The 25,871-nt window shown below is 43.6% G+C and overlaps 1 protein-coding gene across 39 annotated transcripts in view; it reads left to right on the top strand.

Moving 5' to 3' along the window:
• Positions 1 to 25,871, top strand: part of NFIA (nuclear factor I A) — a 323,759-nt gene that overhangs the window by 236,080 nt on the left and 61,808 nt on the right. For all 39 annotated transcript variants that reach the window (XM_085511655.1, XM_085511645.1, XM_085511646.1 and 36 more), the window contains 3 exons: positions 3,949 to 4,023; positions 12,464 to 12,581; positions 15,076 to 15,203. In XM_085511655.1, the coding sequence (XP_085367781.1) occupies positions 3,949 to 4,023; positions 12,464 to 12,581; positions 15,076 to 15,203 (321 nt within the window). The remainder of the gene's footprint in view (positions 1 to 3,948; positions 4,024 to 12,463; positions 12,582 to 15,075; positions 15,204 to 25,871) is intronic.

The following is a 25,871-nucleotide window of genomic DNA, read 5'->3' on the forward strand; positions in this document are numbered from 1 at the left end:
TTTGTACATGATATCAGATGTGTTCTTGGGTAGTTCTGAGTTTTCATTAGTCATTATCCCGATCTGCTTGACTCAGCTTGGTCTCATGAGACAGGGTTTTTTGCCCCAACTTTTTCTAGGGGAAAAGAAAGAAACCATCCTCAGGAGGCAAAGTGAGGTCTTGTGTGCTGACGTAACTCCTGCAGGACTAGACTTGGGTTGGAAGCAAAGATTCAACAATATCCTAAAGTACCCGCCTAGCTTTGTCAGCCCATCTTTCTTTGTCATCCTGGATAAGCATGTGCTTTAGTCAAGCACGGGAATAAAATGAAGCTCATGCTGTCACTGCTTTGCTGAGTCAGGGCTGCCTTGGCTACCCAGGTGTCTTAATTTATACCCAGAATTTCAGTGAATGGGCTCCGGTAGTTTGTTATAACGTGAGTAAAAATTCTCTCATCCTCATTTTGAACACCTGCTCTCCTACCAAAACGTGACTGTCACACAAAGCTGTAGTGATAACCAGATCACATACAGCAATTTCTACATCCTATCTTTGGGATATTTAGCAAAAGTATCACTGTGCACATTTTCCAGTAAAGTGCTGTATGAGAAGTAAATCTTGCAAGCTTTCAAGATGTTTAATCATCTTTTCAGTAAAGGAGCTCTTTAGTGCTCACATCTGCATATGTAATTGCTTGACTTTACCTATATTTTTCTCACTCAGAGTGAAGCAGCACAAGCAAATTGATATGGTTTTGCATTTTGACCTTTGTTAATAGGTGCAGAATGTTTCCTTTCCATATTTTGTCAATCCTGATAGCACCCAGCCGTTCTTCATTGGCTTGTCAAGCTTCTTTATCATGATTCTCTCGTTCTCTTCTTGCACTGTTATCTCTGCTCAGCAAAACCTGCAGTCTTAGGCCTGGATTTTGCAATCTGAGCCGTACAGGCAAATCTTTAAACTTTCATGGAGTTCTACTGAACTGCAAATTCAGAGACCAACCATCCATCAGAATGAGTTCAAGATACAACTCTTAGCCAAGGGCATCGCTTCTGTGGGTACCAAGGTATTATAAATGATTGGCTAAATGAGTCCCTGATTTCCTAACGTTTATAAGTAAACAACAAGTGGCAGAATTGTGAAATCCACCTTTCATTTGTGAAATGTTTATTTTCAGCACTGGAGGATGAAAATCTAACCACTCTAGTTAGCTGCTGCTGTTTAATGATTGCTATTACGTGAATGCACATAAGAAATGTTCCTACAGAAATAAGCAGGCATTTTTGGTATGCTCAGCAAAATCAGATGTTATGAATAATAGGAGTTACCAGGTCCAAGCTAACTTAATCAATTTTTCTCATACACAGGGGTACCCTGAGACATAGAGTGTATTGAAAGCCGTTATGCTGCATTTTCATGTCTGGTTTTGCCTGGGCTTGCTAAATTCAGGCTGGGGGGGGGGGGGGGGGTAGCCACACAACAGTTTTTACTGGATGATTACGAAGGGCTTTAGGCTTTCCCTTTAAAAATAAGCCATCAGTCTTACGGTCACTGGGATTTATTTCTACCTATTTAAATCTCACCTTCACTCATCGTGTGCTAGGAACCTGCCTGAGAGATGCAGGTAGAAGTGGACACCGGAGCAGAGCCAGTATGGTACATGGTGAAAAAAACCCAACACGTGACAGATGTTCATAGTACTGCTGAATGCACTTCTGGAAGTTGCTCAGATACCGTCATGATGAGCACAGTGTGAGAAGTTACATAGCATAGGCTGGCTTCCCTGTGAAGGGCTCTGCGGAGTAGTAAGCGTCCTGGCCCCCATCCAGCAAGGCACTTAAGCATATGCTTAATTTTAGGCACATGAGTGGTTTCAGTGAAGACCTAAGAGAATTATTTTTAATTCACAGATCATTTAATTCAATAGGCAGGTCTGCTGCAGCATATGAAAAGTAGGTCTTCATATTAAAAATACTTGGGAAATTGTCAATGAGCAAACATTGTGTAGGGCCAGCAACCGTCTCTAAAAAGCAGAATGATGCAGTCATCACCTTTATTGCTGCAAAATACAAAGCAGATGAGGCAAAGGCATTTACAATTATCCGAGAGCTCTTTCTAAGTGGAAAATAAGGAAAAAATAAAAGCTTGTAGGAACGTTTTCTCATTTGAAGTAGAGAAAAAATTTATTCTCTTGCTGTAAATAAAAACCTTGTTTGCAGATTGAGGAATTTGTTTGTGTTGAATTTCAGCATCAATTTCAATATTTTATAGTACATTTATCTACAGCTGGAGCATGACAGATTTGTGTATATTTATATGTTTGTGTACATAATACATATGTATATACACATACACAAGGATGCCCAGAGATATACATATACACAGTCTGAGAACTCATCATTATTGCTGAAGTTAAAAAAAAAAAAAAAAAAAAAAAAAAGTGCCTGATGCAGAAACTTGTCTCAAGTCTGTTAGCTTAGCAACTGCGTTCATCTGGCATCAAGGAGCCTCTCGGAAGCAGGGCAGGGTCTGTCTGCCAGGGTGCAGATTTACCGGAGACTGGGAGAGCCACTGATCTCCCCCAGGGCCTCCCCAAGCCTTTCCCTGACCTCAACCCGTTGCCTTGTGCAGTCCCGCATGCAAAGTGCCTTCCTTGTGCTTCGTGTTCTGCAAGAGGAAACGGCAGTGAGATTCGTTTCTTTGGAAACAGCCCCAAAAGAAAGGCAGAGAGAAAACTCGCATTAATCCTAAGGCTCAGCTTGGTCTGAGGAGGTGGGCAGGTATTGCTGCGTGGTGCAATGTACTGAAAGTAGGGAAATCCTGGTGCATCTGACAAACAATTAACAATGGAGCAGATGGTGCCCCTGCAAAACATTCAATAATATATGTGCGCTTGTTGTGGAATCAGTGACTCTAAGTAGGACAACCTTAAAAGGTACGCCACTTATCCCGCGGGCAAGCAGGACTTTACAGTCCTTTTAATAATCTCTTTATCCTGCGATTTCTCCTCTGACCCCGATTTCAAAAGCAGGAGGTCAGCCTGGCCCCGCCGCAGCCTCTCATCAAGGTCCAGCGACGCCCCGCGTGAACCACCGCAGCCCACTCGCACGCCTACCCTGGGCAGCAGCCTGGAAGCTGCTCCTTTTGTCATTGATCATAGCCGTGAAAATTAAATGAACATTTGGTGGTAGACATGTTTTCAGAGAAGAAGGAAAATAGTGTTATGCAAAGTGTAATAACATTTTGATACCGAGCGTAGAAGCATTCCTTACACGGGGGGGGGGTGAGCGTGGATGGGTGCACCCCGGTTCCTAAAGGCAGTTCCGAGTTCCAGCTTAATGCTTTTCCTGTGCATAGATTTGTTTTTTGTTTTTGGGGGTTTTTTTTTGTTTGTTTTTTTAATGAAAGCTTGTTTTAAATATTGGGTTTTCTTGATGGGAAGGCACTCGTTTAATTTTTTTCACCAGCCTCTTTTTTAAGATTTTCCCAGTGGAACCTCAGAAAATGAAGAGTACATCTTTAAATCTTGTTTTGTTTGAATGAATGGGTAGATAATCCTGATCAGATGTTTCTTTAGAGAATAATGTTTAAAACGATTATGGAACTTAGCTGTCCTGTCTGTTTCCTAGGTACAGTATTTTCATTTCTATTGTGAAGTCATTAGGGGTCATCCGAGGTAACCGTTTATTAAAATAGTCCTCTTTTGTTTCAGATTTCCTGTTGAGATGCTTTAACATGTAAAAATCTCCCTGCTGATGTGTCATGTTAGCTTTCCTAACCTCTAGATAGAAACCACAAAGCAGCCTACGTAGCTGTATGACTAGTTACCCACCTACATAAACAATAATTACTGCTAAGTGGGAAATTAGATGTCACATTTTAAGTGTAAATGCAAGCAAAGTATTTGAGAATACTGTCATTAAATGCTTGAAGCTAATCGCAGTTCTCTCACTCTGTTTGTTTTGTAGGACATTTGGGCTTCCAGGACAGTTTTGTCACATCAGGTGTTTTCAGTGTGACCGAGCTAGTAAGAGTCTCACAAAGTAAGTATCATCTGGTGGCTGTTTCGTGTGGTTTCTGCAATCCCAGGTTCTTTATCACGTCCCTTCTCCAGTTCAGAAACAGTGTCAAAAATTGAGAGTCCCTCCCCACTGCTTATCTCTGGGGGATGCTGTTTATGTGCTACATTCTTTAATGTGGGAAAACGAAAGCTTGTAGATTAAGAAGGAAATTGATATTAAACAACAAAAAAAAAAGTGCTGCAAACTTGCATGTGCAAGTTGATGAGCTGAGCTGGTGCTCAGCTGAAAATGGGCAGCCCCTGTGTGAGGGTGCAGAGACACGGCTGAGCAGTTCAGCTTGCTGGTGGATTTCCTACATGATCCAAAGGCCATGATCACCAAACCCAATCATTTGTGTGCTTCAACCAGGAATTTTTTCGTGCCACTTCTCCACATAGCATTCATCCATTCTATGTACACTGTACACCTGAAAATTAATGAACTTGTAAGTAATGCCAACTACTGAACCATCTGAAGATGTAGGATTCCAGTTGCTCAGGAGCGCAGTTCTTTTAGTTCTTGCATTTTCCCTTAACTGTATGGAATTCTGTCTTGTAGAAGGGTTTGTTTTTTGACCTTTAAAGAATGCTAATGCCCCCAGTATGAATGACACACTGCAGCATGATCATTACAGGCTTGTCGATATTCACTAACAACAGTGAATTAAGAGTACCTGTCACCACCTTGTTCCATTGATCAAAGGCGCATTGATTGTATTTTGCTATGACATAATCCAGATGGTCCAAGGAGAGAACGTGGACAACCTCTGATATGCTGAAGCAGGGCTGTAGGTACCAGTCCTCTGGGGATCTTCTCTGCAGCCATGCAGGAGTATTACATTCCCACCATTGCCACTGCTCTAGGAAAACCATTCAACTGCATGTCCCTTTCATACCTTAGTTTTGTAACCAATCCATTCAGTACAGCCAGTGATAAAAATGATTCTCCTGGATAACAGGAATATTTGAATATATAGCTCTGAACGTACAGTTAAGATTCTGGGGCTGGAAACTAACTGGCACAACCCCAGCAAAGAAGCTGTGGTTTTGAGTCAGAACACTGGCTTTCTGTAAGGATTTTCCTGTTTTATTTCCTCTTTCAGAAAGGCTTGCACTCCCTTGTAAATTGGCTTTCTAGTCAGAAATAGGAAGCTGCAAGAAAAGCACAAACAGTGGGAGATATGTGGGTGTGAGAGGTATATGGACAGGAGAGAGAGGCAGATTAAAATTTGAAGCTATTTCTTCTGAGTTCCCTTCCCTGAGAACTGGTGGGAGTTTTGTTACAAGGACAAAGTCAGGAGGACTCAGAAGTTTGTAAACAGTTCACTTACTTACTGAAGTGCTTAAACAGGGACTTTGACATCTAACTTGCTGTGCTACATGTACTACCTTGCTGGTACCTGCAGCCATGGTGGACAAAGCCATGTTCTCTCCAGTCTCTGAATGCCTCCCTGTCATGTCACATTACCCCAGTGCGACAGCATGAGGCTTTTCAAGCCCAAAGGATTCTCCCTCCCCCCCTGCATGGCATCCCACTTCACCACAATCTTATCTTCACTGTAGGAGCACTACACAGCAGAACTGCCTCTGGACTCTGTCAGCCATGCTTCATGTGTGCAGGGGACAGGGCTGCTAGAGAACTGCACTGCTTCAGGACTTACAGCTGTACAGCCGTCCCAGTCCCAACCCCCCTGCGAGTTTGGCACTGACCTCATGAGAGTCATGTTTCCTGCTTATTAGTTTTCCAAGATATTTTATTGTAACTAAACTAAAACATCATGCATCAAAAATCCTAGCATTCAACGTCTTTTGCAAACAAAGTATGAGCTGCGTCTGAGACATTCCCTCTGCTTTCCATTGAAATGTACCACCTCCAACACGGAGGGCAACTGCAAACAGAGAGAGCAGGACGGGCATGAGCTTCATCTAAAATAAAAAGAGGTGATGGTAGTCAAAATAAAAAGATCCAGCTCTTTGTCTGCCCCAGGCATGGGCGTTTGCACTCTTTCTCATGGGCTCTTCAATAATCCTGGGAGGTCAAGACCTGTGTTTTATACCCTGTCCACAAGCCAGCACCTCTACCAAAAATAGTCTCCCCAAAGCATATCGGGATAGCACTTCAGAACTGACTCGGAGGGAAGAATGCCAGCAACTGATTTAGCTGCACTGCTTTTGATAGCACCCTGGATTTTCCTTGGAGATGTCCCAGACATGTACTGACCAGCCGTAACCTTGTTTACTTAGCGTGGTCTGAGAAGTCCACAGACTGACATACCATGGCTACCCAGTAGGATTCATTTAGTGTAGAGTCTAGCAACAAATTCCCAGCGAAGTCAATATGAATTTGCATGCTAATATTCAAAGAATAATTTAACATAATGGAGCAACAAAGTAATTGCTGCATATTTGCCTAAATTGGCATGTAAGGGCTTTTAAAGAGTGTGCTTTTCAATATAACTCTTGCTGGGTGGTTTATGTATTCCCATGTCTTCATTTGAGACCAGATCATGAGTCATGCTGGGGAGCTCAGCTTATGAGCAGCCATTATCCAGACCCACCGGCAGCTATTAAATCTGTAGTTTGAGCAGTCAAAATGTCCTCGGTCTGTTCCCCTGGCTTTTACTTTGAAAAAAGTCCTTGCATCTTTAAAACCATCTTGGCTAGGGAAGCAACCTGCCTGTCCATAGCAGCCGTCATGTTTAGTCTCTGCTGCCTTCTCATGTGCTCCTTCTCTGCTTTCCAGAGGTCATCTTTGTGTATGCCTGTTGCCATTATCCTTTCCATGTTTGCTTTTGATAATATAATGATAGAAATATGTGATTTCCCATGGTTTTAACTGGCTTGTGGCTTGCTGCTGATGTCTGAAGTTACTCTTAGGAAATATTATTGGGAGCAGTTTGTGTTCCAGGTTTATTTATTAAAGTTCTCAGAGTTGAGCATGGCATGGAGTCTCAAGTAGTAGCCAGTTGTATCAGTCATGCAAATCTAAGGAATTAATTAATCAAGCGAAAGGTCAGCTGCTACCATTGTCTATCTTATCTATCAGTTCTGATCGTCACACTTTCTGTGGGCTATTGAACCAGTCTAGACTGCTTTGGTAACAGAAACCTGCTTTCTTCAGTCCTGGAGGTGGAGATTTTCTTTCGACATGCTACCCAGCTACTGAATCTTGCAAAGCCCCGTAGAATAGAGAAAGTAGATCATTCATGTTCACCTGAAAAGCAGCTCATTCTCTCTTCATCCGATCTGCTGTGGATGCTGCAGACCAAGCTGTCTTACATTATTAGTAGACAGGTGTGAGCAGCTTTGGAGGTGGTGTCGGTCCACCCAGATACCCTTCATATAGTGGAGAAATTTGTTCTCCCATCTCTAGAGAGGCTGACACCAACATTCTCAGAAGCAGAAGAGTTGAAGATGTTCATTTTTGTGGACTGAGCAGCCTGTTGTTGACCAAGCAAACCCTGTGTGCCCTGAGTAGGAAAATACCTGCATGAGAAGGCCCTCTGCAAGAGATGCTGGCTGGGGACTTGGTTGCTGCTATTGGCTTATGGTCCCATTGGGTGGGAGCCCATACTTGGCAGAGGCTGGGGGGCAGAGGCAGGGTTAGTCACGGTTAGACTGAGTCTGCACCATGTGCTCTTGTGCAGAGAGCTGCTGGGAAGATCTCCTCCCTTGGAGGTCCTTCAGGCAGCCAGATAAACTGCGTTGCCCAGGATGTGAAGAAAGATTTAGGATTTATGAACATTCGCTAGAGCCAAATGAAACATATTTGTTTTGTGCTGTGTTATTTGTCAAAATGACATCATTCCTCATGCTGATAAACAAGGGAATTCTCACTGCACCCTGGACTGAAAATGCCACACTTTGAGTTTTAAGGCGTTAGCTGCGAGCAGTGAAGAGCTGCAAGGAGCAAGTGGGGTGACTCCTAGTCCCTGTAATGAGCCAGGGAAACCACAAGCACACAAGCATACATACAAGTTGCTCACCACTTCTGTATAAACACAGAAATGGTTCCGCTAATTATCCTTGGAAGTTATGCTAATTCCGCAGGTAAGAGGTGATTTTGTGGCCAAGGCATTTGGAGGAGCCGGGGATCCTGCAGCACTGAGGCTGCTGGCACAGCGAGTGCCAGGCTTGAGGCAGCCGCACTGTGGTTGGCGGCTGCTGCAGAGCCAAGCATTGATGGAGCGCTGAGCCAGGTCCTGGCAGGCAGCAGGAGGCAGCGAGCTCCCCGGCTGGGTGCTGCTGGCGGGGGCTGAAGCTGGTCTCACTGCCACGCGGGTACACACATGCAAGAAGTGAAAGTAAATTGCTGCCACTCCCAGCACAGAGCGTGGATGCAGCGGAGGAAACACGACTTCCTCCCACCTCTCATCAAGAGGCCAGGCACAGCCAAAACAAATTGTGGGGAATGTTCTGCCAGCCCCACCGCGAGGTGCAGGGTCTGGGCCAGGCAGGGCTGCGAAGGGCTGTGAGGACACTGCTGCCTTCTTGCAGTCTGGGAGGGGAGAAACTTTCTTGTGCTGAGATCCCAGCGCTGAGTGCGTGAGGGAAAGCCACGGCATCGTAAAGCAGCCCTCTCCCAACAGCAGCCTGTATGTTTTCTGCTATACTAAGCATTGCGCTAGTGAAGGTTGTTAAAGAAGTCAGCAGCATGAAAATTAACATTTTAAAAAGATACTCTATATTCCTTAGCAAAGCACTGCTATCCCAAATATTCTATTTGAGCTTGGCTATGAGAAGAAGAAAAAAAAGATTATAATAAAAAATAGACTGCAGGCATAGAGTGAACAGTTGCCGTGACCTTGCCTTTTGTATGCCATTACACAATTCAATGGCAGTCCACTCAAACCTTGCTCTCGATCAATATCCTATTAAAGCAGCACAAAAAGTCTCTATAAACTTAGTGGTTAGCTATGTTTATAAATGGAACTCAGCATAATTAGATGGTCAATAGCGGGCTGTACTTGTAATTTTAAAATGAACATCACACATTTCATATCTGTTGTATTCAGCGCAGCCTCTTTGTATCTAACGGTATGGTGTGTAGGAGACAATGCCTTGCAAAAAAAAAAAAGGGAAAACAGATCCCCTTTCCTCTCTGCATCAGCAGCGCTGTGTTTCCCTTTGTTTATGGAGTCACAACACAGGAAAAAGTTTATTAGTCAAATGTCATGTTTCTCCTGTTTAACCTTAAACACATTATCACTTCACTGCAGTGTTACACGTGTAATGATCTTAGTCATATCCCAGCCCCTCATAAAAATAAATACGTAAAGATGGAAAAGAGAGAAGCTAAATATTAACATGACTAAAAGAGAGTGCCATGTTCCAAGGAAGACAAATGCCAGCCTGGCTGGTTTTATTTAGTGGGTTTCCTGTTCTCTAATTTAATAAATTTTTCAAAATAAATATTCCAATTGAGTTAAGTCAGAGGGCTTTTTGTTAATTTCTCTGTTATTTTTCTTGACGTTTTGGGCGAAGATCTGAGCTAACAAGCTGGCAGTGAGGGAAGGGCTGACAGCAGGGGGGAACGGCAGCCTGGGACTGGGATCAGCCCCTGCAAAACCCCCACATGCTGACCTATGGGGCAAGCCAGGCCTGCCTCCGACACGGGGCCTTCCTGTGGGGCCAGCAGCCTCCCCAGTCCTGTACCCGTCTGTGATGCAAGGGAAGAGGGGTCCTTCCTCCAGCAGCCCTGCCGGGACGCAGTCCTGGCTCAGACATGGAGGTGTAGAGCATTGTTTGGACTCGCAACTGACCCTTCAGATATCTTTTCCTGTTTGGGAGATGTTCCTGAGCTATCAGGTGGTCACTTTGCTGCAGTGTTTGTCAGGACAGAGGGCAGCACTTTTTTAGTGGCAGTGCAGCAGTGAGCAGATCAGGCCCTACTGCCCGCTGAAGTCCAGTGCAGGAGGCCTGTAGTGCTACCCAGCTCCAGGGCTGGAGCTGAGACACAGAGCTCACAGCCCTCCAGCACTAAAACCTCTGCAGAGGAGCATGCAGGTTGCACGCTGGCTCTTGCATGAGGCAGCATTGTTTGGCCCTTGATAAAGAAAGCATCCTTCTTCATACTTGCTACTTTGTGCATTAGCAACACTCTGGTTCTACCCCGCATCTCTTCTGGAGGTACATCTCACTTCTCTTTAGGACCAGTGCAAGAGTTTGAGCAGAAATGTCCAGGATCTGGGGAGAGAGGGGTAGCAGAGGGAGGTGAGAAGAAGTACAGAAGCATTATCCAGATAGTATTTTTTCTTCTGTATCTATTTGGAATGCAGCTGCTTCCTACATCTTGCAGTGGTTAGGAATGACACCATGCCTCTGAAAAAAAACAGCACCTTGATTTGGTGCTTCCCTTCCTCCATCTGGGAAAGAAAGTCTGCTTAACCTGGAAGTTGGGCTTTGGTAGGCAGAGGGTGCAGAGGAACCGAGCAGCGAAGGGTTTGCAGAGCAGAAATCTGTTTGGCAAGGAAGTTGCTGAAAACTGTGGAGTAGATGCTGCAGAGAGTACCTTTATGATTGATTTCCATTCAAGTCAGACTGACTGCAGTGTGGTCATTTTTCTAACCCATAACTGCTCACACTGCAGCAGTCTGCTATCTGCAGGGTGTCTGAATTATAGCAGTCCATGTCCGTGCTACCTTTTACACAAATTACTTACACTGGTTTCTTTTTCCATGCAAATTCATCAGTTTTACAGCCTCTCGTAGCTGCTGTCAGGAAACTGTTGCAGAAAGCACAAATTGATAAAACGAGTTAATTTTACTGCGCTTAATTTTTCTTTCTTTTTGTTAACACACCCTCTCATATACTCAGTATACGGGAAGCGTATGATAGTTAAGGGAAGATAACAAAGGGTTTGAGTGTTCTTGTCATAAATTACTTCCCAACTCCGTTCCTTTTAATGGTCATTCCAGATTTTTTCAAGTTTTAATAGCGTTGTGTATTTTCCATCTCATGCTTTTAAAAGTCCACGGCTATCCAGGCTGTTCCCTTTCTGTCTCAATGACGTTCTTAAAAGATCCTTGCCAAACAACAACTAATTGTCTTGTGGGGATGATGAGGCAGCTGCAAAACTACATTATTCCTCTGTCAAATCTGACATTGTGAGCTCCTTAAGTCTTGGGGTGAAATACTGGCCCCATTACAGTCAATGGCAGCACTCCCAGAAGGCCTGTGTTTCAGCCCAGACATGTTTGCTGGGTGATACGAGCTATCCTGTCTTCATTTCCTCACTCCTGCCCCGTCGGAGTGAAAGATTTTTTCGTCTTTGAAAACAGGCCAGGTTCTCAGACCAAAGATTAAACTTGGCTCAGCATCTTTGTGTGGCATTGAGACTGCTTCGCCTTTGTTGCTGTGAATCGGGGCTCTCAGACAATACGTTCCAGGCCAAACTTGTGCTTTTTATTGTGCGCTATGTCCTTTTTTTCAGATGTCTCTGAAATGTGAGAGAAAATCATGATCTGTAATTGTCAGCTTCCCAAGTTGCTTTGTCCTGCAAATAGCACTGGGACAGCAATAGCAGCTATGGGACCGCATGCCGTACAGTTGCATTTTTTTGGGAAATGCATTATCCATTGACTTTAACATTAGACTCCTCTGTTCCCAGAAGATTACAGCACGTGGGGTTCATAGGCTTGTGCTTGAAAACTTTAGAGTGTGTAGGAGCTCGTAATATTTTAATGGAAAACCAAGGCTTTAGGACATGGAAATGAAAGGCGTTCATATCCCTTACAATAAAACTTAGGTGCTGGGTAATTTAGTGAGAGGTGAACAGTGGAAGGTAGTCACCGGATAATGTTTCTTTTGAGGCAAATGTCTCTTGCTTTGATTTAGCTGGAGGAGAGACCAGAGCAAAACTCAGCTGCTCACAGGCAGAAGAGGACTTGGGTTTCTCATCTGCATTTGTGCTTTCTCCGGGGAGATTTGTAACCTCTTTGCTTGGGGATGTACATCACGTACACTCCAGAGGTCCTGAGGTGTGTATTTCCCTGCCTGTACTGCAGGCAGATTATGCCAAGCACACTACAGGGATGATGCAGCCTACTCGTAACTGTACTAATAAATGCGGTGCTGTCCTAAAACAAAAGCAACAAGTTTCATTAAATGTTAGAGTTATATTAATAGAAAAGCAGAGCTTGAAGAAGCTGAATAGAAGTGCTGTTATAATTGTGTGTTTTTTTCTTAAAGAAAGGGTATCATTGGAGGAATGTAAGAAAGAGTCATGGAACATTGTATTCTGGATAAAATTTACATTTTCTTGATTGCAATGCCAGTTTCCATTAGCATTTCTTAATTTCCACATCCCACCTGTTCTCATTGTGAAAATAAACACACACATGAGGAAGGAGAAAATGGTTTTGAAGTGCAATTCATGCCATATTCACTTGAGTTACTGACTGTGCTCTCTTTTGTTTCCCCAGCACCAATAGCTGCAGGAACAGGCCCTAATTTCTCCCTCTCCGATTTGGAAAGTTCTTCATACTACAGCATGAGCCCAGGAGCAATGAGGAGGTCTTTACCTAGCACATCCTCTACCAGGTAATTTAATCTCCGCCTACTGCCTAGCTACTTGGAAACTCAAGCAAACACCATTACTCATCTGAGAAAGTAACCATTAAATTATTTGACAAGTTGTTTGGGGACCTTAGGATGGGAAGCTGCTTCAGATTCATGGAGCCAAATGTTCACCTGGATTGCTGCTGAAGTTCTTTTTGTGTATACAGGCTTTGAAGGAAATCAGTTGTGTTGCCCTGTGTAACCTCTGGCTCCTGTGTTGGTGTACTGAGAGAAGCTCTGCTGGAATTGTTGAAGTTTTAATGGAAGAGACTTGGGAGCATATTGAGACGTGTCACTTTGTCCCGGCAGGACAGCCTTAAGATAGACTTATATGCATCCTTGATCTTAAAGTGTTGTCTCTGAGATCAACATAAGCTTAGAGCCTTACCCTATAACGTGGGTATATGCATCTAAATGCAATTTCAAATTGCATTTAGAAATTTGTGACTCATTTACTTGAAAATGGTGAATGGTTAATGCTGGCGATTATAGAGTCTCACTGCTGTTTTGGCTTAGATGCCACCTACCAGACAAGGATATTTTTTATTTTTTACCCCATCCTTTTACTTTAACCATCCATGAGATTAGATTTATAAACAAGCTCAGTCACTCTAGTAGTCTTGAACACTATTAAAGAACCAGATTGATTTTTTTTCCCCCACAGCCAAAACAGATCACTTATTTCAAAGACATGACAAGAAAGTCTAACTTCAGCCCAGGGTTGTTTTACATTTCTATCTCAGTCGGCTGTGCCACCAGCTTTGCAGTAAGCAAGTACACATGTAGGAAGGCTCTGTAGTTTGAATACAGCCATTGTTTTTGTTTTCTAAAAAGAAAAGCTTTGGAAGGATGCTCTTAGCCATAGCTTCTCGCATCTTGGAGCGATGGCAAAAATGTTTTCCATCTTGCACTTAGTGTACACCAGGAAGCATGGTGACTAAAATTTCCATTACACATCAGTTAAAAACTTTATTCTCCTTCTTTGCATCTAAACTCTGCACCCACCCTATGTTGAGTGCTCATCACCAGCACCGTTCTCAGGTAGAGTTTGATGGTGACTCCCAAAGATGTGGGGTTATTAGTGTTACTTAAGAGCGCCGCTGTTGCTCTTCTGTTCTTCTGCAAATAGCTAGCAGTGATAAGGACCTAATTATAAACAGCACGGGTAGTTAATAACTTGGTAATATGTTTGTTTTCCTCTCATTAGGCTGTTCCCAGGAAGAAAAAAAGTATATTTCTTAAATACACAGACTCAGTGGAATTATCAGGCGGTAATTATATTGTACGCACACAGTTTCCCCTACTGACACATAACAATTCTCTAAATTAAGGAATGGCCAAACCTACATTCCATGCATACCACAAGAACTGTCCTTCCTGTTTCTCACCAGCTGCTTTCTGGTACCTGTGCAGACCTTGGGGTGAAGAGCTGTGTGGAGGCTGCACATTTTAGACTAGTAGAAATTGGAAGATTTTATGTCTTTTAAATATGTTCCCTCTATAGAAAGGAGCCTGTTCTTGAATGCTTTAAATCTTAATAGAATACAGATTTGGGGTAAAAAGTGAGCTGACACAGCCTTGGAAAAGTACTTAAAAGAGAAATTCTCAGTAATGTCCCCACGCAGTCTGTACAAGTCATTATAGAAAACAGAGCCAACCTGAATGTCTTTGGCTTTGGGATCCTCTCCCCACCAAACTGCTGACTCTGAGTCAGCGACCACCAGAAACCACTGAGAGGGCTCTTCTGTCCCCTGAGCCATGGGGAAGGGAGGTGTGATGTCTGACAAGGGTCAGTACTGGTCAGAGTTACCTAGTGGGGCTCCTTATGCTTGGTGGCAAACACTTAAGGAGTAAAATGCTTATGCTTGTATGATAATGTAAGCACATGAATCACTAATGGATTTGTCCACCTTTTACTCATCTACACTTCTTAGGAGACTGAAATCTGGATTAATTAAACAGCTACAGTTAAATGAAAATATAAGTTTGGAGGGACCCGTAATGTGTGGTTCAGAATAAGCTGTTCAGAAAATCTGACAATTAAAATGACTTGCGTGTCATTAACATATTCATTCCAATTGCAAAAATCATGCAATAGAAATTAAATTCTTCTACTGACCTCTGTGTTCTCTGAAGAATGTCCTACTTTTTGACCTATAAAAGCCAAGATGTTAGACTGTCTCTTAAACTGTTAAATTAGCACCAGTTTAGGGGCTCAGTTCAGACCTATGAGAGGTTGTTTGTCTCACATCGAAGCATAGCCATTGAAAATAAAGCATATCAGAAACAAAAAGTGGATGGTTGGAGGCTGAGTGGCTGTGCAGGACTTGTACCTCCCCTTCTCAGGACCCTCAATCTGCTGTCTTTCCCATAAGCAGATTAGGCTCAAGCAGTGCTAGCAATCTACCTCCCAAAAGAAGTGCCTTTGTTCCTTCCCACATACGTAATATTTATTATGCATTTTTTGTTTTTTCAGCTCTACAAAACGTATCAAATCTGTGGAGGATGAGATGGACAGTCCTGGTGAGGAGCCGTTCTATACAAGCCAAGGGCGCTCTCCAGGAAGTGGCAGCCAGTCAAGTGGATGGCATGAAGTGGAGCCAGGTAAGCCACGGCTTTCAGGAGCCTGAAAACAGAATTGCTCAGTTTTATTATCAGAATACAGTGAATGCTGAATAGAAGGTGATCTATTATCAAAATCTGGTAGCTTCTCGTGAGAAAAGGTCAGCCTAATGAAAATGCTGTGGTGGTTTTATTGCTCCTGCAGCTGCGAATGTTTCTGTATTGTGTCACTTCTGTATTTTTGCCAAGTATCTTAAGTATTTAAATAATGTAGCAAGAGATACGCTGTCTTTGTCTGTCAAAATGTCCAGATTCAGTTCTGGGATAGCAGTGACATTCTCTTAGCAAAAAAGCAGTACCTGTCTGGGGTGTGTCCCACCTTTATCCTGTTAAAATAAATATCCCCAAACTCATGTAAGGCAGAAGGACCTTTTGAGCACTGTACAACACTTGAGGTCACTTAGTAATGACGTTTAAGAGACTTACGATCGTCTGCAATACCATGAAGTGTGATTGGAGACTTCGTATCGCAATGATTATCACTTGGTATTAAACTCCATAAGCTTTAGGAAGCAGCTCTTCTGCTTCTTCTCAGTGAGTTTTTGTGTGTGATCTTTCTTGCTGATCATCTTTTGGGTTACGTTGCATACTCAGCTGTCTGTTGGTCACTTCTCCCGTGAGATGATCTGGGTGCTTATTACTATTGCAAATCTTTTTCTGGGTCACTGCTACATATAAGGTGAAGCTGATGTCTCTATTTTGGTTACAGCTGAATATTCAAATATTTATTGCCAATAAAAATAACAGAGGTCTTATTTGTTAGATAAACACAGGCAGTGCTTTCATCGCACGGTGTTTGAGAAGCCTCCCAGTATTGAGAAGGCCCTCTAAGCAACCCAAAGGGTCTTTTGCAACACATGTTTTTTTTCCTTCCTTGTTAGTTTGGATTTAAATTAGTATGGTTTTGGTTTGTTTTAAAACAACACACGCTTGTCCGGGACACTGTGTATAATGAACTATACAGCACAGAAAAGTAAATTCAACCTGAACAGCATTAAAATCAGGTCTGTTGGCACTTGGCCAGCCACCTATATCCTTCATCATGTAGGAAACATACCCACAGCTTTCTCTAGAGACCCTGTCAAACAGCTGTCCTTTACTGCATGCCCAGAAAGTCACCAAATTTGGGCTATTCCAGACTGGGAGGGGACTGATTCCCGTGCCTGAGAGCCCTTGGAGGATCCCCTGCCAGCTGCCCTCTCTCCTCTAATGAGGAGGAGCCAGCTTGTGGGCCCTTATTGACTGCAGATGTGGCACTTTGGCAGGAGCAGAGGGTGGACCTGCAGGCAGACAAGTGCCAGGCTCCCTGTGACTGCCGTGCCGCCGTGGTCCCTGAGGCTCTGGTGCTTTCAGTGAGGTGCCCTGCTCCTTGGATGCTAAGGGCTGTTTCCTCCATCAGCTCCAGCCTCCAGATGATGTAAGGCAGAGCTTTACCTTGTACTAAACTACGCTGCTCACGGAGCGGCAAAAACATGAACAAAAGCTCGGCGCCCATCGAAAGGAGAGATCACAACCTCTTCCACAGACACAGATGGCTAAATGCTGACTGGTTCACTGCTTCTACATCATTGTCAGACTGAAGGCTAGCTCCCCCCAAAGTTTGGGGTCCTCTTTATTAATGGCAAAAGCTCTTCATTTGTACAACAGCCAGAGGTTGGCTATTAATTTTGCTGTCACTTCTGGTGGTTTTCCCCACATGTGGTCATCACCTTGGTCTCATCTAAGTCCTGCTTAGATAGTGGCACTGCAGTGCTGAGCTGGGCAAGAAGAGAACTTAAAGCCTTACACACATGGGTGGGATCAGGGTTTCAAGCTGCACCACTACTCTCTACCCACTGGGTGCTTATCACAGAGGAGCAAAACTGCCCATGTCCTGAGGTTCTCAGAGAGGCACGAACAAGGCAGAGAAGGCATTTCCTTCCTCATGACCTTCCTCACAACAGAAAAATTCCAGTTTCTGACCAGGCTTGCCTGTAAAATGGCAGAAAATCGCCTTGCAACATAAGGAGCCAGGTACCAACTAGATGTAGCTTAGATTCATCAAGCTATCTATCACTGTCGCAGCTGAGAAGAAAAAGAGCTTTATCCTGCCTGCGTGGGATGCAGTTTAATTCTTTGTGCTATAGCCTTGGCCACACCCTGAGACTTCTGCCATGGCCATCAGCAGTATGTACCTAGTACAAGGTGCGCCCCCCACAGTAACTGAGGGACACATCCTGCCCCAGTGCAGCACACAGCTCTGTGCCTTACCACACCTGCGCCCTATACTGACCTCTGGCCTCTGTGTTTGACATGGATGCTGTGTCTCCATAAACATAAAACATTTCATGAGTCTTCAATGGGGCATCTGCCTAGAAAATATAATGGTCACCTGAAGGCCACGCGAATGATGTTAGGATTTATGTGTTACCTGGTGTCTTGCCACCCTCCAGAAGGGGTGGAACCCCTACTCTGTCTCAGACATGCTCTTTCCGACATCTCTCTTGTCCAGAGAAAGGCCTTGCCATTTATTTAACTTACAATCAAAAACCATGGCTATTTTAATGTACAGTAATCTCTGAACTTCTGTGTTTAGCCTTTTCTCAGTGAAATTCTCAGAAATCTAAAAACTAAAACCATCTTTTTGTTTTCCCTGGCTTCTCTTCCATGCGGTTCTCTTTATTCTGTGTGGGATAAGGCATATATCAATGGTGCAGAACGATGCTGGTTGTGAAGGCAGGCTGACGTTTTGTCCTGTGCTGGCAGAGCAGTGTAAGCCAGGTTTCCAAGCTCCATAATTAAACCCTGTCCTTTGGGTTACCAGCCAAACAACGGGAGGAAGAAATCAGACCAAGGAAAGGAAGCTTAGACTTGTCTGTGGGATGGCTGTTCTGGCTGAGAGGGAAAGTTCAGAGAGAGGAGCCAGCAGCCAACCTCCCAGCCCAGTAGGATTCACACCAAAGATAATAATATATCCTTTGGCTTTATTACCTTTGAGTAGACTGCTTCCTCACAGGGGATTTAGATTTAGGCAGAGATAGCTCCTTGGCCTATAAGCCTTGACAGGTTTATGGGAGTGAGAGGATGAATATTCTGTCTATGTGTGTTGCATTTGCTTAATTCTGAGGTGTGCACATGAGAAAAAGTGGGGACTATGACACAGGAGCAAACGCGGAGCTCTCTGTATATCTATGCCTCTATGGAGGGAGAGCAGAGCTCATGCACAGAGGGCTACGGCAGAAGGTATTGCCTGGGACAGTGAGGGGAAATGAGGCCCGCATGGTGGTTGGAGAAATGCCACACTTGAAAGAGAACACGGCACAGAAAAGAAATGGAAAAGGAGAAAACAATTTCAGACCATACAGAGGGGAAAAATATATAGGGAAAGAAAAAAGGAACAAATGCCAGGAAAATAAAGATTTGACTTCCTAGAAAGGAAATATGAAATGGAACATGTGAGCTCCTCATAGAGAGCACTCCAGGCAGAGGGTTATTTACCGCCAGCCGTGACTAGTCACTCTACATCTGTCTCCATTTTTTTCTCTTGAACAAATTCCCTTTTTGGATACTTTCTTCCTGCTTTGCTTCCCTGTGATTGCCCCTGTAAGTGGTCTTTGGAGGGCAGGCTGTATACTCAGAACATATGTGCAAACTGGCAGGAGAACAGAAGAGGACAAAACCACTCTGTGTGCTATTTAGATTAGGCAGTGGATGCTTCCCCTGTGCCTACTCTTGGGGTCTCCGCTGCGTGCAGAATCCATGCTGCACCTATTGTCCAGCCACACTCCTTCCTCAGAGCTCTGTCTTCAGGAGGTCCCCTGGGGCTCCCAGCACCCCAACATCTGTTTCACACGGAGACCTTGCTGGGCATAGGTCCTATCTGCTTCACCCACCAGCAACGTGACCTTTCCATTCTTGGCATTTCAAACTCACAGTAATGAGCGGAGGACTCAGCCTTGTGTTTTTTACATCTAGATGCTTCTTGCAAACAAGGATATAGCACTCTCCTTATACGTCAGATGTGACAACCAAAGCAAAAACTGACATTAATTCCGTGTTCTTGTACTGTACTCCTTGAGTCTCACATCCATTTACCTGCACTCGAAAGCTCCTGGGGAGCTCTCAGGCCTAGAAAGGCTGGAGTCTGCCAGAAAAGATGAATTTCCTCTCAAAACAGGAAGGCTTAGGAAGTAAAACAAAGCAGACATGTAGTAAATTACTTCTGCTTTTCAAATACCTTTTGCGGTATCCTCCTTACCATTACTTTATCTCAGCACTTTCAGTACATAACTCTTGTTAACTGAGAAGAAGGGCAAGAGAGGTAAAGATGATTTTAGTAGGAAAATAAGGCATCATCATCCTGGCTTTGAACTCAGGTACAAAGCTGGCCCATTCAGCTCTGTGGCAGGTCTGATGGCAATAGGGGTGAGTTGTAATTACAGATATACCATTTTTAATTCCATCAGAGAAGATTGAGTTTATATATATCGGCATCCCACTTACATGTTTTCTAATGCACTCTGATTCAGTCCAGGAGTAATGTTCTCATCGTGCTCTGCCAGTCATTTTGGAGTGCAGCATATGGACAGTGTTTGCCAATTTTACTTCCATTGTATTTCTATAGCGTCACATGGGAAAAATGTTTAAAATGCAAATTCAGAGCATCCTCTTAATTTCTTTACTTAGATCTTCCTAGGGCTTGTACTTCCACAAGTGAGTGCAGTCCCTGGAGGACAGTAATTCCAAGAAAGGTGTTTGTACTCCTCAAGATTTCAGAGGGGACATTTAGCTCTGCTTCAGTTGCAGTCCTGCCCTGCATCCACTTCCATGCTGGGGGGAGTTCTGGTCCTCCTGCTGGCAGATGGATGGCTGTTCTCATCACACTGTGCTGTGCTCTCATGCAACTTCACCTTCAAAAACCCAGGAACCAGCTGAGTCTTTCAGCACAAAAAACCTCCAGGAATTAGTAATCACACTCACACTGCCTGCTTGAAAGACAAGTGGCTCATGAAGTTGATAGTGTTATATGAACTTACAGTGGGCTAGAGTTCCCTGTTAGACTGCTGGACACGTCTTTGATAGTAAAGATACTGTTAAAGTCAGCCTCAGGATTGCTTGCTATGCCATTCAGGCTAGAACTGTTCATTCTCATGCCACCATCTATGGGACTCTCTGAAAATAATTTCTGAGCAATTTCTATGCAGCTGTAGAGCTCAGGTCTTATTTTGGAGTATTCTGCTTGCAGTGGCAGTGACCCCTAACTTACGAGTGCCATATCTCTCCCCGTTGCTGGTTATAGAAGGCAACTGGTCCAAGCTGTTTCAGCTACTGCCCTCTGAAATCTGGAACGGGCTGCCTTTGTAAAAGGCTTTCAACATGCAAAAAAGCTTCTTCTCTGTATTCACAAAAGACCTTTTATCAATGCCTTGCGAGTCAGAAAGACTCATTCAAGAACAGATCAGATGAGTTTGTTCTCAAAGTCTACTGAGAGTTATATCTGGAAATACCAGAGAAGTGGTACAAGGGAGATCATAGGTTGTGCTCTTTGTGCCCTAAACGCAGTTGTCATTTGGCACCAGGTAGAAAAGACAATCTGTAAAGACAATATATCCCAGCATCAGCAATGCAGACTACATCTGAACTGGCCTCAAGCAAAAGGTCTATAGGCTCATCAAAAATCAGCATCATACACTGAGAGCTCAGAGAAGTTTGCAATGACTGTGTTACACTACTGACAAAGACTAAAAAAATACTAACTGTAGAAAGTATGAAAAATGTAAAGATAAAAAAAAAGAAAGAAAAATAATCCCTTTTTTGTTGAGGGAACATTCAACTTCAAACCTGAAACAATCAATATCAAATCAAATTCTGGCATTACTATTCTGTGACTTGCTGAAGTGGACAGGTTTCATTAGATCACAAGTAGGCATAGGAATTACATGGCTTACAGTTACTTCCTTAAGCTGATTTTGTTGGGTACTCATAGACCCATTTATGAAAGAAAAAAACAACAAGGAAAGATCTCAATTTCTTGTATCCAGAGGAGGTCTACATCCAGGATCCCAGCCAATTGCATTTACTCAGTATTTCCCAAATGTGACACTGTGTGGCCCTCTTTTAGGGTTTTTAGGGTGTAAAGAACAACCAAGCAGCACATTCACATAGCCATGAATGAGGACTGCACCTTCTCTGTGTGGCAGCTTCATTAGACACCTTGACATTCTATCAGCAGGAGTTGGTACCATTTTTTCCTTCCTTGAACTTAATATCACAAGACAGCAAACACACTGCACAACCAAACCAACCTCCAGCCATTGTATAGTCTGGCCTTTCTAATGGGAGGTGAGAAACAGATCCAGTTTCTCTGATCACCGGAACATTTTGGTTTACAGAGAGGATATCATCAAGCTGATTTGTACCATTAAGCTGTAAAGTTACTGAATGGGAACTGCTGAGTCACAGCCTGAACCACTGATTGAGCACCTGGGGAAAGGACTCAGTCAGCCCTGGGAGCACAGGTGAAGGCAGTTCAGCTGTGGGACAGATAGGGATGGAGCCTCCAACTCTCTTAGACCTCATTTAAGGGCTGTCTGCCACTGGGGTAGGTTTTCTGTCTGTTGTTCTCTGTTGTGTGGAGTTTCCCTTGCAAGCCTAAATCTTTGGAGATGGGTGAGTGCTTTTTCTTTGTAGCACCTTTCTATTGCATTAGTCCCTTTGTTGTTACACCTCTTGCATCACCATTCCACTGTGTTGATCTTTCTGATTATTATAGATGCTAAGAGGTCTACAGCAGGCAGAACTTGCTGCCTTGTTGGTTTGAGATAATTTTAACTGTTCCTTTTCTCTAAGGAATGCTTCCTGAGCTTTGTTAAGCTGTGTACTGTATCTAGGACTCATTTACTTGCTTCACCATTCCCACTCAAACCCACACTTTCCACCTCCAAAGCACTACACACAATTTCCATCATTTCTCCCAGCTCTTGCAGGTTCTGCTGCAGGTGAGAAGCAGAGCATGACTGGGTTCATGTTGCCTTTCTTGCTTCCATGACTGTACATGGAATTAGCATGGCCTGTGTGGATGCTGCTGGTTTCAGGTGAACGGGCAGATGCCTGAAGTTAAATGTAGTATGAGAGCATGCTCCAGCTACTGCAAAGTATGGAGCTTTTATTAAATAATTTTGGTTCTGTGGAGTCTTGTGTTCCCTCATCCCTGCTCTCTGCACTACAGTATCCCATCAAAACAAAAGCTGCCCAGTGGTTTTCAAGATTTTTCTCCATAGAGCACTAGCACTTTATCAACTTCTACTGAAATACTGTATCAGCTCCTTGTCACTGGCAGTCTACAGTTCCTGCCGCTAAGAGTTTAATGCATTTGCAGGAGCACTTAGGCATCAAGACTTTGATATCACAATCTGTTAGTCACAGGTGCTACATGATAGGTTTGTGTTAGCACATTATAGATCTTTTATCAGATACTGTACAAAATGTGTGTGTTTCTCTGCCAGGCAATCAGAATCAGGCTGCTGCATAGTTGATGAGTTACTCACCAATGGAAGTTGTTGTTTATTTTAAACAGAATTTTTCCAGAACTGAACCTTAATGGGTAACTTAAACTCTTAAGTTAGAGCTTAGTGAGCCAGGAAAAATGCAGCAGTTCAGTTGTGGTGCTTTGAGTATTGTCAGTCTTCTGCAGTAATGTTAATCATTCAACTTGATGAACACTACTCATTTGCTTTAATAGATATAGTCATCTTGACAGCAAATTACCACTGGATCAATAGCTCAGCTTTTCTTTGGCAATTCAATAGCAGCATGAGACCTGTGACAACATGCCATGCTGTTGGCATTGCTGTTTCTATACCATGGAGGGAAGTGAGAGGTGGGAAAAGAAATACTAATTGAAAAGTCTCTGCTCTGACTGAAAACTTCTGTATGTTTTCACACATCTCAAAGGCCCCTTCCCCCCCACTCTCCCACTCTCAGAAAGCAGACACCACAACAAACTTGGCCCTGAGATTCAGCCCTTGACTCTTTCTGTTTTGAATAAAACAAAGTCCCATGCAGGTGTTTGGGCACATACCCAGCTTGCTGTAGCCCCCTGAGTAAGACACCTCTTTATTATGGCCCCAGAGAAGTCAGCCACTCAGTGCTGTGGCTTTGCTTTCTGCATCTAATTCCAGACATCAGGAAGTCCATCACTGAAAAATGGGTAGAGCCCTGCAGGAGTTTAGTTAAAAACTGCAGAAATTGCTTTACTTGTGACACCATCAGACACATGTGCTGTTTGCATGGACTTTAATGACCAAGTTAAAAGCAGATCTTCAGTGTGTGCCCCAACAGCCATGAGAGCACCTGAACTCATCTCTGGCTCCACACAAGTGGCTTCATCTGAATCATTCATCAGATCGATAGGGAGAATTTAGTGCATAGAAAACTCTTCCCTGACAAAGGCTGGAGAAACGCCTCCCAAAGATGAAAGGATTCCTGGGATGGGTGTGCTGCTTCAGTAGTCCACCTTCCTAATGTTCTTCACATGTCCTTGCTGGCTGAGCCATGTTCTGCCACCTCTCCTGTTTAATGTACAGAAAGAAAGAAAAGGCAGTGAAGTAGTTTATATTTCACTTGTGTCACTGAGCAAAAGCAATGCTCTTCCTCAGTGTAGCATATAGCAACAAAAGCAGACACTTTCTCTGAAAGCTCAAGTATTGAGGACAGAAGGAGGACAGAAGCCCTCTCTGTTTGTCTTCTTGCTGATTTGGAGCCTGTCAAATGCAACTCTTGAGAGTTCTAGGCGGATTTGCTCTGATACAGTTATCCTTAAAGATCATCTGATAGTGCAGCATGGGACTGTTTAATTGCAAAATGGGATTAAGCACACTGAGAGCATTGTACCTGTCTCCTGAAAGTTGGACTAGTTTTTTTTTTTATATTTGCTTCTGGGACCAATTCAGGATGTTGACTTGGATCTATAAACTCTTCTATAGATTAGATCTTGGTTAGGAAATGGACTGCATTCCTTTCATGTGCTGTCTTAGCAGTTGAGATCAGCAGACTTGCTTTTTCTAATGTGTTTGGGAAGCAGAAGCTATATTTTTATCTCTTGGTATACTGGTACAAAAGTGTTCAGCTTTATTAATTCTTAAGGCCACAGGAAAATTATCCATCACCTGTATAGGCAGTCATGGGAAAGGACCCTTTGCAAAGGCTGCACTGGACATGGGTTTTGGAAGCAGCTGGAAAATATTAGTAGCCTTCAGAGCCAATATCCAGTGCATATTGAGAGCCAGTAAATGATGCATATTATTCCAAATTCCTGTGCACTTCTGCATTTTATAAAACAGATAACTAAAATACTCACCTAGCCAGACCAGTCCCCAAGGGATGCCTATTTCCAAGCAGAGGACAAACCAAAAACACAGAACTGAACCCAAATTAGCCGAACAGGATGGCTAAGTGGTCAAAACAAATGGTTTTCGGATCTCTGAGTGAGGACCATGACCTCCTTCTGCATCAGTCAAGGCAACTGTGAAACTTTGTGAAAGAAGCTCACCACAAAACAGATGCTGGGCTATCTTAGGTAAATAAATTACCAAAAAATAATAACAAAAAACTCCCCTACGCGTTTTACAAAGCACAGCTGTGTAAATATTACATGAAATGGGGGAGAAGGGGAGCTGTAACATACACCCTTTTTTATGCAGAAGTTCTGCTCTTGGCGCTGTTTATTAACATTCCCAGTACAACCATCGCTGCGCACAGCACACAGTGCAGCTACTGTACTCATTTTGATCTTTGTTCTGAAGGAGAAAACAGGCTTTGCTTTAAGGCAAACATTCTCACCCAAAGTTTAAATGTGCAATGAGAAGTGTTAGGGGAGGGAGAGAAGACAGTGCAGGGATGGGAACAGGAAGCAGACTCTATTACATCTCCTTTTCTGTTTCCTTTCCCACACTGTGTGTGCTGCACTGACTCTGGATGTTCCTCATCCACCAGTTCTGTACAAATCCAGGAGCACTCCTGAGATCTTAACTTTCCTGAGCTGGGCACCCACTGCAATCCTTCTGTTTTTCAGCAGCTAGGAGCAGCACATTTCAGCCTGTGGATGTTCAAATAAAAAAGCATGGCTCTTCCCAGCTGGGCCAAAGGCTCACTAGTCCGTTTCACTGCTTCTGAAGCTGGTAGTGGACACTCGGGGAAGGAATCTAACAGCAGGACAGCTTCTCAGTGCTGCATGTCGGAGTGCAGCCTCTCAGATGTTGGCAGCAAGCAGCTTGGTTTCAGGAGCCAGAGGCTCTGTTTGCATCTTTGTTTGACAGCCTTCAGTGGAGATGTGCTCAGATGTTTTTAACCCATTCTTTATTTTGGCTTCCACAGCATCTCATGGGAGTGAGCCCCAGCTTAGCTCAGCACTCTGTAATGAAGAACCGCTTCTTTTCCCTGCTTTAAATCTGTTGCCTGATCATTCTGTTTTATGCCCCTTTTATTTTATTTTTTTGACAGTCTGAAATAGTGAGTAAATCGTTCCTTGCTTAGCTTCTTTCATGCTAAGCAGTGTCCAATGCCTTGACCACAGTCAGTGAGCATAGGGGAGCAGAGAATTGTGCAGCAATGGTTTGGATGCAGAGCCATCCTATGCCTGCAGGAAAGCGTATGTGCTGTGGTGGAAGTTGT

The sequence above is a fragment of the Coturnix japonica genome, chromosome 11 (genome assembly GCF_054131305.1).
Source record: "Coturnix japonica strain WE chromosome 11, WE-NBRP24, whole genome shotgun sequence".
Classification (NCBI taxonomy): Eukaryota; Metazoa; Chordata; class Aves; order Galliformes; family Phasianidae; genus Coturnix; species Coturnix japonica.